At 36.2% G+C, this 16,041-nt stretch overlaps 3 protein-coding genes across 3 annotated transcripts; 1 reads left to right on the top strand and 2 right to left on the bottom strand.

Moving 5' to 3' along the window:
• Window positions 1-2,135: 2,135 nt before the first annotated feature.
• LOC144555348 (GDSL esterase/lipase At2g23540-like) lies at window positions 2,136-5,323 on the bottom strand. The gene is made up of 5 exons (XM_078303644.1): window positions 4,975-5,323; window positions 4,674-4,804; window positions 4,264-4,512; window positions 3,170-3,425; window positions 2,136-2,465 (listed from the first exon to the last, which is right to left on the bottom strand). Exons 1-5 carry the CDS (start codon window positions 5,228-5,230, stop codon window positions 2,242-2,244), a joined length of 1,116 nt encoding a protein of 371 aa, XP_078159770.1. The 5' UTR covers window positions 5,231-5,323; the 3' UTR covers window positions 2,136-2,241.
• Window positions 5,324-6,463: 1,140 nt separating this feature from the next.
• EMB2745 (Tetratricopeptide repeat (TPR)-like superfamily protein) lies at window positions 6,464-8,794 on the bottom strand. The gene has a single exon (XM_078304630.1). It carries the CDS (start codon window positions 8,791-8,793, stop codon window positions 6,562-6,564), a length of 2,232 nt encoding a protein of 743 aa, XP_078160756.1. The 5' UTR covers window position 8,794; the 3' UTR covers window positions 6,464-6,561.
• Window positions 8,795-9,394: 600 nt separating this feature from the next.
• Window positions 9,395-15,784, top strand: LOC144555347 (uncharacterized). The gene is made up of 10 exons (XM_078303643.1): window positions 9,395-9,534; window positions 10,849-11,830; window positions 12,221-12,305; window positions 12,399-12,494; window positions 12,731-12,883; window positions 12,978-13,085; window positions 13,584-13,703; window positions 14,101-14,226; window positions 15,209-15,292; window positions 15,449-15,784. The coding sequence occupies exons 2-10, from the start codon at window positions 10,869-10,871 to the stop codon at window positions 15,572-15,574; spliced, it is 1,860 nt and encodes a 619-aa protein (XP_078159769.1). The 5' UTR covers window positions 9,395-9,534; window positions 10,849-10,868; the 3' UTR covers window positions 15,575-15,784.
• Window positions 15,785-16,041: the final 257 nt, after the last annotated feature.

Here is a 16,041-nt window from a genome sequence, read left to right as displayed (position 1 = left end):
GGGTCGGGTGGAGATATTTTCATACCCGTACCCGTTATGATAACGAAAAAAAATATTTACTCTTACCCGTATTTTCGAATACGGTACGGATCGGGTAATCGAGTAAACGGATAAAAAAAATGCCATTAACATTTCGATTTGTATTTTTGATAAAATATTTTTCAAAATAAGAAAAACACAATAATGAATACAACTAATTTGTATTATGAAAATTTAATAAAATACAAAAACTTTATTGTATCATGTATCATCTTCATACAAATATATATCTATATATAATTTTATTTTTTTAAAATTATTTTATACGAAAACGGGTAAGATAACGAAAAAAAATCATTACCCTTACCCGTACCTGATTAGCTAACGGAAAAAAAATCTTACCCTTATCCGTGTTTTCGGATACGATACGGGTCGGGTAAACGAGTAAAAGGGTGCCCTTGACACCCCTAGGCAATATGTACTTTTTTTTTCTTTTCTTTTTTAACTAAAAGGTCTTGGTACCATAGCATCTCTCAGATGTTTTTCTCAGAAGTAGAACCTATATCTTTTCTTAGAGAGACAGAACCTGCGCCACTGCACGAACTCTGGCGGTTCAGAGTTGTGACAATATTAGAAGTTGAAAGTTTTGATTGGTTTGTGCTTCAAATTAGAGTAGAAGCAAGAAGTCGAACTTATCCTTTTAGCCGAAATTTTTATTTCTACTATATTTAGTTATTTACAAAAAAAAAAAAAAAAAAAAATCAAAACACTCTCGTTTGGTTAGAATTCAAAAATCATTCAGGCCGTCAAATCGTTTAGCAGCTCCAAAAACTGAGGGCCGCTAATTGGCTTTGCGGTCCCTGTCTAGGAGCCTCCAAATGAAATAACGGCACCATTTGTTTCCTTTTTATTTTGAATGGTACATAGAACAATAAAATTTGAACAGTTGAATAGTGGAACCAATTTTCAAATGGAATTAATCCCTCGCCAGATGTGGCACAGAGACCAAGTTTTTTTTTTTTTTAGTTAATAAAATTTATGTAAAAAATGAGGCTGCTATTTTATTTGGAGGCCCCTAGACATGGACAGCTGGGTCAATTGGCGGCCCCCAGTCTTTGAGGCCGCAGAGATGTTAGGCGGCTCGAGTATTTTTAAAATTCTGACCAAACAAGAGTGTTTTGATTTTTCATTTTTTATTATGGTATAAATAAAAATTTCGGTCCTTTTAGTTTACCTTATCTATACCTACAAGTGGTTAAACCAATTCTAGTCTAGAGGTTAATATATAAGTCTTAATTAGATAAATTAAATTCGTTTTTCTCAATCATTCGAGAAAATTAAGTTGCTTATTGTTTGACAGTGACAGCATAGATTTTTTAGTTTGAACATTCTACACACAACAACTCTAATTTTATACACACAGATAGGGGTGAGTAAATCGCTCATAACTCGTGAGCCGCTCATAACTCGCTCATTAAAAGCTCGCCTAAACTCGCTCATTTATCCGCTCATTTAAACTCGCTCATTAACAACTCGCTCATTTACTTAATGAGCGAGCATGAGCATGACCCAACTCGCTCATAACTCGCTCATTAAGCATTTGCCACATCTAATCCTTGCCACATTTAATCCTATGTAATTCTGTGTAACATCAACCTTGCCTCATTAAGATTGATAGATAGTAAGCATAGTTTCATATTTGATCCTATGTAATATAGTGAGCACAATGTAACATTTAATCGTGTATAATATACTAATATTCATAGTTTCATATTCATTTTTTTTTAGTCAATCGGCAGAACCAAAACCTCCGCCTAAAGCCCAAAACAAGTAATAGTCATAACAACCCGCTCATTTAAATGAATTATGACAATTTGTTGGATTTTGTTATGATGACTTTTAACAAATTTTGTTATGCGTGGACACACTATATAATTTTGTTATGAGTCATAAGTCATAACTCGTGAGCCGCTCATAACTCGCTCATTAAAAGCTCGCTCATTTACAACTCGCTCATTTATCCGCTCATTTAAACTCGCTCATTAACAACTCGCTCATTTACTTAATGAGCGAGCATGAGCATACCCTAACTCGCTCATGCTCGCTCATTAATCACCCCTACACACAGACACAATATGACAAAAAAAATGTTGTTTTACAATCTATTAAATCTCATTACAATTTTGATAAATATTTAACTCTGGATACATCAAAACCATAAAAATGAAAAATTCACAGAAAACTCTCACAAAATTAAATTATCTATAGAGAAAGAAGCTTTCTGAGATTAATTGGAGAGATGTAATTAGTATCTCCATCAACTATATACTTAGCCATTAATAGATTCGAAGCTTCGCTGGGATGATACGGATCCCAGAAAACATGCTTGGATCTATCTTCGCACATGGTCGTCGTCGGTCCACATGGAATGAGTCCACGGTAGATTCCACCATTTCCACAACATGCCTGACTTGCCGTATTAAACCCTACATTTTTGTTTTGTTTCACAAACTCTAAATTACAAACAATTCTTAAGAACAATTTTCTTTTTATTATCATAATCCTAATTATATTATGAGAAGGGATCCACTTATACTCTTTTCTGGTGACACCGGATTATATTTTACATTTTTCAAGTCTAAACAGTCGATCTAGACCGTTCAACATGATAGATATATTAAAATGTGCATGCAGATCAAATTTTGCATTTCTTTTGAATTTTTTTACTATTTATTAAAATGAGTACAAAATTCGATGTATGAAAACAATGATTTTGTAAAATACTTGAATATTAGTAAAAAAAATTTTAAAAAATTGAAAATTTGATCTGCAAGCACATTTTAATATATCCATTATGTTGAACGGTTTGGATCGGCTGTTTGGAAAACTTTGAAAATGTAGGATGTAATTCAGTGTCACCAAAAAAAGGTTTAAGTGGATCCCTCCTCTTATAATATTATATTCAGGGACATAATAAAAAAAAGTTAGATTAAGGGGGAATCAAACGTAAAATACGTAATATGTGTGACAACTGAAATTTGAATTCAAGTCTCTATGAATATAAAGTGGTATTCTAAACCGCTAAACTACATGCACATATTTAACATTTTATGAAGTAGCTGAACCATATATATACTTTAAAAATAATAATTAAATTGCAATATATAATTAAAATAATTAAATTACATACCATAGTGTTCATAGTTGTTTATGAGCTCATAAACCAGATCATATACATTTGCAAGGCAAAACTTGGCACCTGGCAGGTTGTCATTTAGCTCAGCAAGTAATTCTCTTAATTGACCGTTGTATTGTTTTGCTAGCTGGTTGGGTAAGCTAACACACTCATTCTCAGCTATATTGTTAATTGTTTTTTGGTACGGAATGCAACCAATTGGTCCCACATTTGCCACCACAAATTTTCTTGCATCCAAAGTGTAAAGTCTCTATGACCAAAAAAAAAAAAAAAACAAAAAAAGGAAAAAGGTGAGAAATAGTTTTTAAAATTGTGCAAAATCTGTACAATTATTTAATATTGGTTTGTTAGTTCACCTACTTTGTATCTTCCATGACTTGTGTGACATTCTGAAATATTATATCTTAAATTATGAAACACTTTCAAAATCCACGTTTTAACAAATTGATCAGAATTATTAAAATCAAAAGCACAATAAAAAAAAAGCCTCTCAATGAATTGATTTGTTTGATAAAGGTGACAAAAATTCACAAGTTCTTCAATAAGAAAAAAAAAAAAAGGAAAAACAAATGGAAAATGGAATGTGCATTTTCCGAAAATTTTATTTATACCATATTAAAAAAAAAAAAAAAAACCAAAACACTCTGGATATTTCCAAAGACACTCAGGCTGCATAATGGTTTGGCGGCCCCATTTTTGGGGAGGTCCAAATGGTCTGGAGGCTCCTCAAAACCTAAATATGTTTAATAGCACAATGTATTTTTGAGTTTTGGGGAGGCCTCCAAATCAATCTGCGGCCCCCTAAAAATCGGATCGCCAAACCATTCTGCGGCATGGGTATTTTTGAAAATCTCCAGAAATCATTTTTTTTTAATATGGTATAAATAAAAATTTCGGGTGCATTATATTGTCTTTTGTTGATGGATAGCAAAACTTGCACAAGTCAAAATTTATATTTTTTTTTGGTTGGCAGTTCACCTGTAACATACCTATCAGGAAAAGAGAACATTTGAATTTCATATTATTGTTATTATCTAAACATGGATTCTAGAACCATTTTAAGCCTTAAAATTCAAATCGAATTATACCGTTAATTGAATTTTTAGATTGGCAATGAGGTCCTTGATGAAGTTGTCAGGCGATTCTGAAATGCGGGTCCCAGTCGAGACGACGGGAAGAAGATAATTGTTGAGGAAATCATTTGATCCGATGGTGATTGAAAAAATAGATTTCTCGGTTAAGAACTGTTTTGCCTTGGCCTTGCCTAACAAATCATCCAGTTGTTTCCTGGTTTGGTTGAAGTAATCTACCTGGATATCCAACCCCAGCCTATTAACCTGCATATATATATATATATAATATATATATATAAAATGATTGTTTCTACTGTTATTGATGACATAGAAGGAACCAAATGCTACATTTAGGGATGAATTGGTTAACAATTATATACTAAAATGGTATGAGGAAAGAAGAAAAAAGAGTTAATTAAACATACAAAGAGTTTTCCAGTGCCATTCAAAATACCACCTCCTCCTGAGGCGTAATTTACGCCGTTGAGTAACACAGAGCCTGTGGTATTTGGGGCAAGAAATGGGGGTGCATAGCTTATTTGGCCTAACAATTCCCCTGCAGCAAGCAAAAGCAAGTTAAAATTTAGTAATTCATGGGTATAAATTAACTATTTTCAAATTTCTCAAGTATATATAATGTGATCATGTCATTGGTAATTTGGTGTATTTATTACAAGATTATAATTCATTTCCAGTTGTAAAACAGAATGCATCAATACATCGTACCACTGATGTCGGCAATGGTTCTACCATTGGTGAACCGGCCTGTGGGTGAACCTCCTGAGGCCTTAAAATCGATACCATTTGGTCGAGTATCGGCCTTTGACAATGTCTGGAAGTAATTATTGTTCCCTGAATCAACAAGCGAATCACCAAAAACATACGACGCTCCTCTCTTCAGATCACCTCTGCAAACTGCAAATACTGACAACATCACAACTGCTACTGTCATCACTGCAAAATTAGATCGCCCCGAACCCATTATGGTTCTGGTCTCTCTTTTTCTCACTTGAAGAAGAGAAGAGAAGAGAAGCAAATTTTCTGGAAATGAGATCAGAGGAGTGTTATAGATAAGAGGAGGGAAAAGTTGGGTTTGAATAGAGAAGTTTGGGTTTGAAATGTGATACCTGTAGGTATGGTAGTTTAGCAAACGGAGGTATTGATGTGTTTTCTCTTATTATAGGATTTATTGGTCTGGTTAGGTGAATCATGATCAAATTTTACCAGATATTCATTTTGTTTGAGATCATTCAAGGTTGCATTATAAAAGAAATGGGTTAATTGTTCTCCCCTTCATTTGAAGTTAACTATTTTTTTAGTAGATTTAGCTATTTAATGTAGTTTTTTTATAAACAAAATTTTTGAATTTGGGTCACAGAAAGAAAATACAAGAGAATTTATATAAAGGGTCATTTTTAGCAAGGATCAACCATGTACTGGTACAGCTCATACTTTGGTTGGTGAATTTGGCCTCCAAATGGTATAATTTTTTGTTTTCCATTTGGACCTTGCATTGGATGTTGACACATGGTGAAAAGGTAGATAGTTGATTGGTTGATATACCTTCTGAAAAAACATTAAGGTTTCCATATATATGGTATTATATACTGTGTTAACCATACACTGCTCAAGGACTTGAGCTCATAGAATCCATTATTTTTCACAAATAAATAAATAAAAAAAAGTGAGGCTTATGCATATTGAAGATCTTTCCCTATTATGAACCAATATTTTCGTTTTCAAAATTCAAACATTCAATCTAAACCGATCAATACAATTTTAACTTAAGACCAAATTTTATATTTTTTAAAATTATTTTACTATTTTTTAGATAGGTAAAAATTCAATTCATCTAAAGATTCTGGACCATTCAAAAGTAATGAATTTCTACCTATATAAAAAAATAGAAAAAAAAATTCTAAAAAATGTAAATGTTAGTCTCCAAGTAAATGTTCATATGGAGATCATACTGAGCATTTCAGATCCACTGTTTCAATATTAAAAATAGATATATCAGTCCATAGTACGGACAGATCTGCGCTATGCATAGTACCATAGTCTCACTCTAAATGTTGAAAAAAATGGTTACAAACAAATGAATGAAAAGTAATAGTTACCGCAGTCCAATCTGCTGGAACTCGAGCTGATAGCTCATGTTGTTAACTACTTGTCCCGAAAAAATCATATATAATAAGTGTATCTACAACTCAAGGGAACACTTAGAACAATGTTACATCGATCACGTTAATGATAAAGTGCATTACAATGGAAGTATAATAGAATCATGCAAAATAGGCCAGAAATAATTAGTTTTTATCCACCACTTGGAAGAAATCCATCCTTTGCCATGCCAGTAAGAGTATCTATCACCAAAGGCATGCTTCCTTCCCTTTGATTTACATCAATTACAAGCTTTGAAGTCTCCGCATCGGGTAACAAACATCCGCTTAACAACCTATTGATAACTCGATTACACTCTTCAATACTCCCCTCTTCGTATAAACCTCTTATCAATGAGATAGCACTCATTGCATGAGGCACAAAACCATCTCTTACCATGTCATTGTAAAATCCGAGCGCCTTTTGGACATTTCCTCCTCTACAATGTCCATGAATTAGAATACTGTAAACTGATCCATCAGGGCTCCACTTTCTCTTGAGCACTGAGTCGAACACCTTATCTGCTTCATCCATTAAACCCTTCATGCAAAAACCCTTCAATAGAGATACAACACTAACAAAGTCGGCATTGGCACAATGCTCCATTAGCACATTGTAATCAACATTATTATGCATTTCCTTTTCCTTTACACTGTGTGTCTTATATAATAACCTTTCTGCCTCTTTTATACGATCTAATTTATTGAGGCCGTTTATGAGCACACTATATGTTACAACATCAGGAAGTACTCCTTTCTTTATCATTTCGTCATGAAGAAGTAGCGCTCTTTTTATATCCCCTTTTTTGCAATGGCCATCTATTAGACTTGTGTATGCTACCTCGTCAGGTTGTAAACCTGACTGAAGCATTTCATCAAATATTTCCTTTGCCTTATCTAATCTGCGTGCCTCACAAAAGGCACAAATAAGTGAAGAGTAGGAAACCGTATCAGGTTTTATACCCTTTTCTACCATTTCTTTGCTCAACTCAAAAGCTCTATCCAGGTCATCTATTTTGCAATAACCACTTAATATTGTGCCATAAGTAACAACATCAGGTTTGATTCCTTTTGTCTCCATGTTTTTAACTATTTCCATGGCTTCTTCCATGTTACCAAACATGCAATATCCACTAATAAGAGCATTATAGCACACAACTGAGGGTTTAATTCCATTTTTCTCCATTTCTGCCATAGCCAACAAAGCATCATCTATGTACCCTTTCTTGCAAAACCCATCGATTAAAGTTGCAAATGTAATCTCATTAAGCCAGAGACCTCTTTCTTGCATCTGTGATACAAGCTCCATTGATCTCACCAAGTTACCGGCTTTACACATAGCATTTATGAGAGAGGTGTATGATACAACATTAGGGGAAATGCCATGCGAAGCCATCTCTCCGTGCAACATCTGAGCTTGGTGCCCATCCCCTGTTTTGCAATAGCCATCGATGAGAGTGTTATAAGAGACCTCATCAGGAGACAAACCTTGTTCCCGCATTTCATCAAGCATCTTGCGTGCATCTTTAGTCTTCCCTTGCTTGCACAGTCCATTGATCATTGAATTATAAGTGACCAAATTAGGCTTTATGTTCTTCTCTTTTAGGCTCCTAAACAGCTGAAAAGCTTCACTAATCTTGCCAGATTGGCAACATCCATGAATTAGTGTGTTAAATGTAACAACATTTGGTGAACACTCAGCAAGCTCCATTTCATCCAGAAATTTTAGAGCACGATCTAGTTTACCCTGGACGCAACATCCGCGAATCAAAATGTTATAAGAGTAGACATTTAGAGACAAACCTGATTGTTTCATTTCAGCAAGAAATGAATCAACTTCATCATTGGGCAACTTGGATCGAAACATGGAATCGAGAATTGAATTGTAAGCAAGAAGAGAAGGAGCAAAGCCGGCAGCTTTAACAAGTGAGAGTGTATAAAGTGCATCAGAGATGTTACCCAGAGATGAATACGATTTTATTAATAGTTCAAAAGGGTAAGAAGGGGAAGGCAGAGGAGGCTTGAGAAGTTGTAAAGAAGAAGAGAGGCAATTGAATACAGAGAGAGGAGAGAAAGAGGATGCAAGATGGCGAGAGAGAGAGAGAGCAGAGGGGAGAAGACGATAGCGGCAGTGAATGAGAAGGAAGAGGGACTGGAGGGGTAGTGAAGAGTGGAAGAAATGGAGACGACGAGGAGCCCAGCGGAGAAAATGGAGAGAAAGGCGACGGTTGGATTGGGTGAGGAGAATGGTTTGGACGGTGGATTCGGGCGCAAGGAGAGGGATCAAACGGTCGAGGTGACGACCAGTGATGAGGTGGGATATGGCAAGGTCGGCAACTCGGCGGTTGTGGCGAGAGACGGGAGGGGAGGCTCTGCTAGTAGCCATTATGATATCAGTAGAGACTAGAGAGGGGGCTTTGTTCATGAATTCTGATATAATAATATATATATATAGGCGACGCCAATCCAATTAAAAGCAATCGGATCCGTCCAGTGTATTGATCAAATAAATGTCGGCTTGACACATCAGCGCTTACGTGGGACAATCTGCTGAGTTGTCGTAACAGTTTTGTAAATGACCCATTCAGGATCTACTCGTCCAGTCTCCAATTGTGTCATCTCCAGTTCTGACAATTCTGGGCCCAATTCGCAGCGACCTTTCTCCTTAATGGGCTCTTCAGCGGCTGACCCCCCCTCTTGTCTTGATGGTCCCACTTGCAGTGATACCCGATGCGACGTCCGTTCTGCCCGACTTGCCCCATTTTTCATCTCCTCTCTCACGCGCATTGTCTGGGTCCAAATCAAGCAGCTAAGGGTGTAAACGGATCGGATATTTCCCGATTTAAACCGGATCTGAATGCGGAAAATGACGAATTTAGGATATTGTCAGATACGGATTCGGATCCAGCTGTATACGGATAGTTTTTGAACGGATACGGATCAGATAATTATCCGCATCCGACTTTTCTCTTTAATCGGACATCCGAATTCATCAACTTTAGCTTGAATCTTCCCCAATTCCGCTTCCGTTCGTGACCCATAACCCAAGTCCTTATCGATCTCCTGCAAAACGGATCGCCTCTCCTCCCAGCGCATCTCCACCGATCGCCTCTTCTCCAGCCTCCAGGTATTGCACAGTACCCTAATTAGTCACTAAATTTTGTTGATGTAGTCACTGTCTCTGGTAATTAGTGAAATTGATATCTTTTATAGCTAATTGGTAAGATTGGATGGTTCATCATTGATTGAAATAAATATGATATCTCTGATAATTGGTAACAGCCACTGTGGTAGATAATTGGTAAGATTGGATGGTTCAGAGGCTGATATGTGTTTATGTAAATAAATATCAAATTGGAGAAGATACTGGTATTTAGGTACTGGTATTGTAAAGAGGAGAAGAAAGCGTATTGTCTGAATGTCTCATTTTTTTTTTATAGAAAATCAAGTCTCTGTTACATTGTTTATAAAGGGAGAAAATACATATCACAAAATAACTATGCTATGCGATCTGACAAATTACATGAGCTGTAGATAAAAACAGAAATGCAGTTATTCTCCTGGAGGAATTATCATAGAACAAAATTGCACAATTAATTAATTAGTCACTGCCTTACTGTCTCAAACAACTGATTTTGAAATTGCACAATTATATGATATCAAATGTCATCTTTATATGTAGTAGTGAGAGCTTAGGTAAACATATATAGTTAGTTCAATAATATGTGTTGTATAGTTCTCTAATTTTTCAGTTTTACATAGTAATAATCTGTTATAAGTTATTTTTTGACTACTGTTGTATTCTGAGATGTTAAGACAATATAGGATCATGTTCTTTTTTTGTTGTTCAGACAGTGGCTGTTAAGACAATAGTTCTCTTATTGTTGTATTCTGATATGCACGTTGTTAAGACATAATAGTTCTCTTATTTCCTCTGATGCCTTTGTGTATTGTGTCTTAATGCCTCTGATGTGCATGATATAATTACCCATAGTGACAGAAATTATAGCTTTGATATATTTATGCAGATACACAGTATCAATCATTTATTAGATACTTCCTTTCTTATCTTAGATATGCCTCTGATATGTACAAATTATAGTTTTGCATACAAATTATATATGAATTTGCATTTTAAAGTCCGCATAAAAATCCGCATATGTGGCCGTATACCGTATATGCGGTGGCCTTCCACATACCGCATGGAAACCGCATTTTATAACACTGATTCTAATTATCTTTTAACAATTCGTATCTTATTTCTTCTATTAAAGATCCTGCAGGAGATCTGACGTTTTCCTTTTTTTTTTTTTCAATTTATTGTAAGCAATTTGCCACCAGAAGTTTTCTCTCTTTATTAAAATATTTGATCTTTATTGGTTTGTTTCTGTCTATCCAATCATATGCTGGAAACCCTAACTAAATTCGTTCTTCCAATCAGGCAAATCAAAAGAGGCAGAGATGCTGGAACAACTCTTGATCTTCACACGAGGCGGCCTCGTGCTGTGGTCGTCATGCCGTGCGATTGGGAACGCTCTCAAGGGTTCTCCAATTGATGCCTTGATCAGATCGTGCCTCCTGGAGGAGCGTTCGGCGGATTCCTCTTTCTCCCATGAGTCGTACACACTCAAGTGGGCCTTCCACAACGAGCTTGGCCTCGTATTTGTTGCTGTGTACCAACGTATTCTCCACCTTCTGTATGTAGACGATCTGCTTTCGTCGGTTCGTCGGGAATTCTCTGCTGTTTATGATCCCAAGCGCACAGTTTACAATGATTTTGACGAGACTTTTCGGCAGCTTCAGATGGAGGCAGAGGCACGTGTGGAGGAGATGAAGAAGTTGAAGCAGTCTGGCCGGGCCCCACCAGTACAGTCTAAGAAAGGTGGTGCTGGGCAGCGTGCTCTTACCGGCTCCCAAGGTAATGGTACCAAGAAGGGAAGCGGTGGTGGTTCTACAAAGGATGATTCTGATGGTGATACTGGAAATGGTAGGTTAGTATCTAATGGGGTAGAGAATGGTGCGAAGGGTTCCAACAAGTCCCGTGTACCTAGTAAGGGCAAGGAGAATGGCGCACCTGATACAGGGGCGTTTGATGTAAATAAGCTGATGATGCGGTCGAAGACCGGGAAGAAGAGTGATGATGACAAGAAGGCAGGTCCCACTAAGGGACAACCCAAGAAGGCGGTAAAGAAGAAAAGGGTTTGGGATGACGCTCCGAAAGAGGAGCCGAAGTTAGATTTCACTGACGAGAAAGGGGATGAGGGGATGGAGCGTGAGGTGGCGGTGATTCGTGGAGAGAGCATGATGGATAAAGAGGAGGTGATTAGTAGCGAGAGTGAGGGAGAAGAGGAGGATGAGGATGAGGTTGAGGGTGCAAAGCCAGGGGCTAAGAAGAAGGGTTGGTTTGCTTCCATGTTTAAGAGGTAATCTGAGTTTAGAGTAAATTGCAAAAGAATTCTAATTGAGGCATACTTTCAGCAATTAATTAAATACCAGACACTTGCATTGTTCAAGGCTTGATTCAAAGTAATTAGGAAATATTAGAAAGAACTTGGTGTTGATGCTCCTGCCCTACTTGAGCAGTCTGCTATTTTAAATTGTCTACTGTTTGGAATTTTGGGAATGCCTCTGAGCTCCCAATGCTTAGATGCCTGGGGCTTCTGTTGATTTTGTAAAATTGAGGGCCGTCATTGCTAATGCGGAAATTGCATGCTTTCTGCTTGGTTTTCTTTTAAGTGAAATTTGTCCTTGGTATAGTTTGCCCTTCTGAAATAATATTTCACTTCATTAACATTTTTCTTTTATGAACTCAGTATTGCTGGCAACAACTCTCTTGAGAAAGCTGATCTTCAACCAGCACTGAGAGCTCTCAAGGATAGGCTAATGACTAAGAATGTGGTATGTATTTGTTATTGATCCTTCTGCATTTTGATCTTTTTGGGTTTCTTATTGTTCCAGCAATGAACTCTGATCTTGGGAATATAATTACAGGCTGAAGAAATAGCTGAAAAGCTTTGTGAATCAGTGGCGAACAGTCTTGAAGGAAAGAAGCTTGGATCTTTCACCAGAATATCCTCCACTGTTCAGGTTCATTAATCATTTTTGTACCATTATGCAGTTTTCCAGATTTCAGTTTTTGTATATCGAAGTTCAGATCGGGTTATTTCATAATTTTTGGTTCTTTAAACTGATTTTGAGCTTATCCATAGAGAATACCTCACTTCAAATGTAGACCCCAACTAACAGTAAGCTACAGGCAATGGCACTGCCTTTCGCCACACCACCTTTGTATGAATTTGAATATATTGTGATGATTATTTCAGACAGCAATGGAAGAAGCACTTCTTCGTATCCTGACCCCAAGACGGTCTATTGACATCTTACGAGATGTTCATGCTGCCAAGGAGCAAGGAAGGCCATATGTTGTTGTCTTTGTCGGAGTAAATGGTGTTGGAAAATCCACTAACCTTGCCAAGGTCGTGTCCTTTTTCATAGTTTCTGGTTTTTGCAAATATTTACGCCAATTTCTTTTGCCCATTATATTAATGTGCCGATAATATGGAAATTCAGGTTGCATACTGGCTTCTCCAACATGATGTGAGTGTCACGCTTGCGGCTTGCGATACCTTCAGGTCAGGTGCAGTTGAGCAGCTCAGGACTCATGCACGTCGGCTTCAGGTAATCCTTGATTTTAGATCTCGTCTAATGTAGTTTTACTCACCACTTGTTCTAATTGTGTGATGGAAAGTATTTAATACCAATTTCTGTACCTATTCTTTTATTACCATGTTGGCCAGGTTTGGTATCTTATTTTTCTTTTTTGGCGTAGTTTTCAAATGTAATTCAGGCTTAAATGGGTGTGACTGTGCTAAATTTGTTCACCATTGCAAAGTTTAGGGTCAATGCAAGTATACTAGTGCAATTGAGGGTTAATTGAAGCTTTGTGGAGAGTTGCACTTTACCATATTGTGCAAAAGAGACCAATTTGTGAATATTAACTTGCCAAAATGCTCTGATTTAGTCTTGAAGTTCAACATTTTTCATTTCTTACGTCCCAGTATTACACTGTTACTAGATAGGAAAGAAATTTAAAAAATAGGAAATTGTTTTAAAGCTGTTATACCTCCTGGAGACTAGAATAGACAAGTGCAATCTGACATGAAACGTACTTAACAGATACCTATATTCGAGAAGGGGTACGAAAAGGATCCGGCAATTGTTGCTAAAGAAGCTATTCAAGACGCCGCTCGTAATAAATCAGATGTTGTTCTTGTTGATACAGCTGGCCGCATGCAGGTTATTTTTTTATTCTTCTCTTACCGAAAAATGTATCTTAGTTGAAGATAAGTGAGAACAGTGATAATAATCTTGGATTTGAATACTAAACAAATCTTAGTTCTGACAATATTATTATATTTTCACTTTATTCTGTCTGGTTGCTGATTCTTGTAATTAGATGATTACTTAATTGTATTTAACAAAGCTACATTGAGCAATCGAGTGTTAATTTGGGCTTAACTGCTGTTAAATCGGGCTCACGTAGGGAAACAATTCAATCTGGTTGCATACCAGTCAGGGTTTTCTTTTTACGAGTCAAATTTGGAACTTCAGACTTAGAATTGACACCAAGTCCCTTGAATATATACTCAAAGTTTCACATAGCATATATTCTAATTCTTCTTTTGGATTATAGGATAATGAGCCACTGATGAGGGCATTGTCCAAGCTGATCAACCTCAATAATCCTGATCTGGTTTTGTTTGTTGGAGAGGCACTTGTCGGTAACGATGCAGTTGATCAACTCTCAAAATTCAATCAGGTATTTGAACTGCTTGGACTTTTTTTCTTGAGTTTGCTTTGTAGCTAATGGGTAAAGGGCCATTTATCCACTCCCTCTTGTTGTTGCCTGTTGCTTAATTTTTTTTTTCTCAAACATGAGTAGCTTTTTGTGGTTTGGGTTAATATTCAGTGCAATATGAATTGATGACCTGATGAGCACAGAGTGTGAGTTGCAAAAACTACAAAGCTAGAGGTGGAAACACAAATGCACGCTGTTCATGCATGGAATGGATTTCAATTTTACAAATTCCCCATATTTCTCTTTTTGCATTATTCTTGTATTTTATACATAAATTGCACCCTGCCCTTGTTTATTCTGGAGACACTAGGAAGTTGTTACGTATAAAACTCGTATAGTAATATGATTTTATTAGAAATTTCAAATTTGGAAACTCAACTAAGGTTTAGGTGTTCTTTATAAAGTCGTATAGCCAAATTTAATACCGCATTCCTTAGAGTAGATTCTTCTTGCAACCATAATTTTGCTTTTTTTTTTTATTTACTTTCTTAAATTAAATCAATGGAGCTTATTACATTGTTATTGGTATCTAATAATCTACAAAAATTTCCATGCACAGAAATTTTCTTTCTCAAACTCCTTGTCAATTTTATCAAATACTTCGTACGAGCCTGTCATTTTGACCTGAAAAAAATGTTTGTATGGACACAAAAGAGATCTTAGAATGATTTTCTTCATGTATCAAGGAAAAAATGAAATTTGACATTTACCCATCAAAAATAAGATTAAAGGCACATATTTTCATTGTGTTTGTTAAGATGTTATTATGATTATTCTGCACAATTCCGTTCCCTTGAGAGAAGTTCTATTACTTTTGTAGACCACTGCTAATACTTTGCTTTGCCACTATGATTTTATTGATTTAATAACTCATTTTTGCTCTTGTTTTGCCACTATGGTTTTTATTTATTTAATAACTCATTTTTGTTGTCTTGTTTTGCAGAAATTGGCTGACCTTTCTACTGTTGCAAATGCAAGGCTGATTGATGGTATCTTGCTCACTAAATTCGACACGATTGATGATAAGGTATGTATAACCTATAAGAAATTAACACCCTTTTTTTGCGCCTTGTTTCTTTTTTGGCTTGTTTGTTGTTCAATTACAGAAATCATCATGATCGTCTTATTCAAAGCAATATATACCAATAGATGCCAGAAGTTGATGATTATAATAAAATTGTAGGTTGGTGCGGCGCTTTCTATGGTATACATATCTGGAGCTCCTGTGATGTTTGTTGGCTGCGGGCAATCGTACACCGACCTCAAGAAACTGAACGTCAAATCTATAGTCAAAACTCTCCTCAAGTGAATGTACTCTTTTTAACTATCCCCTCATGTGAGATGTACCTTAATTTTACTATTGTGTTTTCTCTGATGATGCACTGCTTATTAGTTCTCTGCGTGTTGTCTTTAAATCCCCTATGACCTTGTCAGCTTGTCTACTTGGCTCTGAATATGTAGTGTAGTGTAGTCTGTCACAACCCCGTTCAATATTATTAATATCGTTGATGTTACATTATACTTGTTTGCTGTTGTTCTTTTTTTGTGTTTGTTTGTTTGTTTTGTCAAGAAAACGGTTTCTAAGTTTGTAGGCATTATACAAGTCTACAATTGCTTCTAAATTTCTGCAGTTGCTTACACGAACTGTTTTAAATAAAAAAGTCATTACTTATACAAATTATAGCTACAAAATGATAAATAAATATGTTAAAATATCGCAAGACTTGATATCTAGTAAATATAAAAATACAACACCTTTTGATGTGCTATTAATAG

Source organism: Carex rostrata, chromosome 6 (genome assembly GCF_964058835.1).
Source record: "Carex rostrata chromosome 6, lpCarRost1.2, whole genome shotgun sequence".
Classification (NCBI taxonomy): Eukaryota; Viridiplantae; Streptophyta; class Magnoliopsida; order Poales; family Cyperaceae; genus Carex; species Carex rostrata.
The sequence above is the reverse complement of the archived record's forward strand: the minus strand, read 5'-3'. Positions and strand labels throughout refer to the sequence as shown.

Bases quoted from the DNA above. Each gene is read 5' to 3' on its own strand.
- LOC144555347 (XM_078303643.1), top strand. From the start codon at position 10,869: ATGCTGGAACAACTCTTGATCTTCACACGAGGCGGCCTCGTGCTGTGG. The intron at 13,086-13,583 runs GTAATCCTTGAT...CGTACTTAACAG, and splicing joins CTCATGCACGTCGGCTTCAG to ATACCTATATTCGAGAAGGG. The intron at 13,704-14,100 runs GTTATTTTTTTA...TTTGGATTATAG, and splicing joins ATACAGCTGGCCGCATGCAG to GATAATGAGCCACTGATGAG.
- LOC144555348 (XM_078303644.1), bottom strand. From the start codon at position 5,230: ATGGGTTCGGGGCGATCTAATTTTGCAGTGATGACAGTAGCAGTTGTG. The intron at 4,805-4,974 runs GTACGATGTATT...TGCTTGCTGCAG, and splicing joins AACCATTGCCGACATCAGTG to GGGAATTGTTAGGCCAAATA. The intron at 2,466-3,169 runs GTATGTAATTTA...ACAAAAATGTAG, and splicing joins AAACAACTATGAACACTATG to GGTTTAATACGGCAAGTCAG.
- EMB2745 (XM_078304630.1), bottom strand. From the start codon at position 8,793: ATGGCTACTAGCAGAGCCTCCCCTCCCGTCTCTCGCCACAACCGCCGA.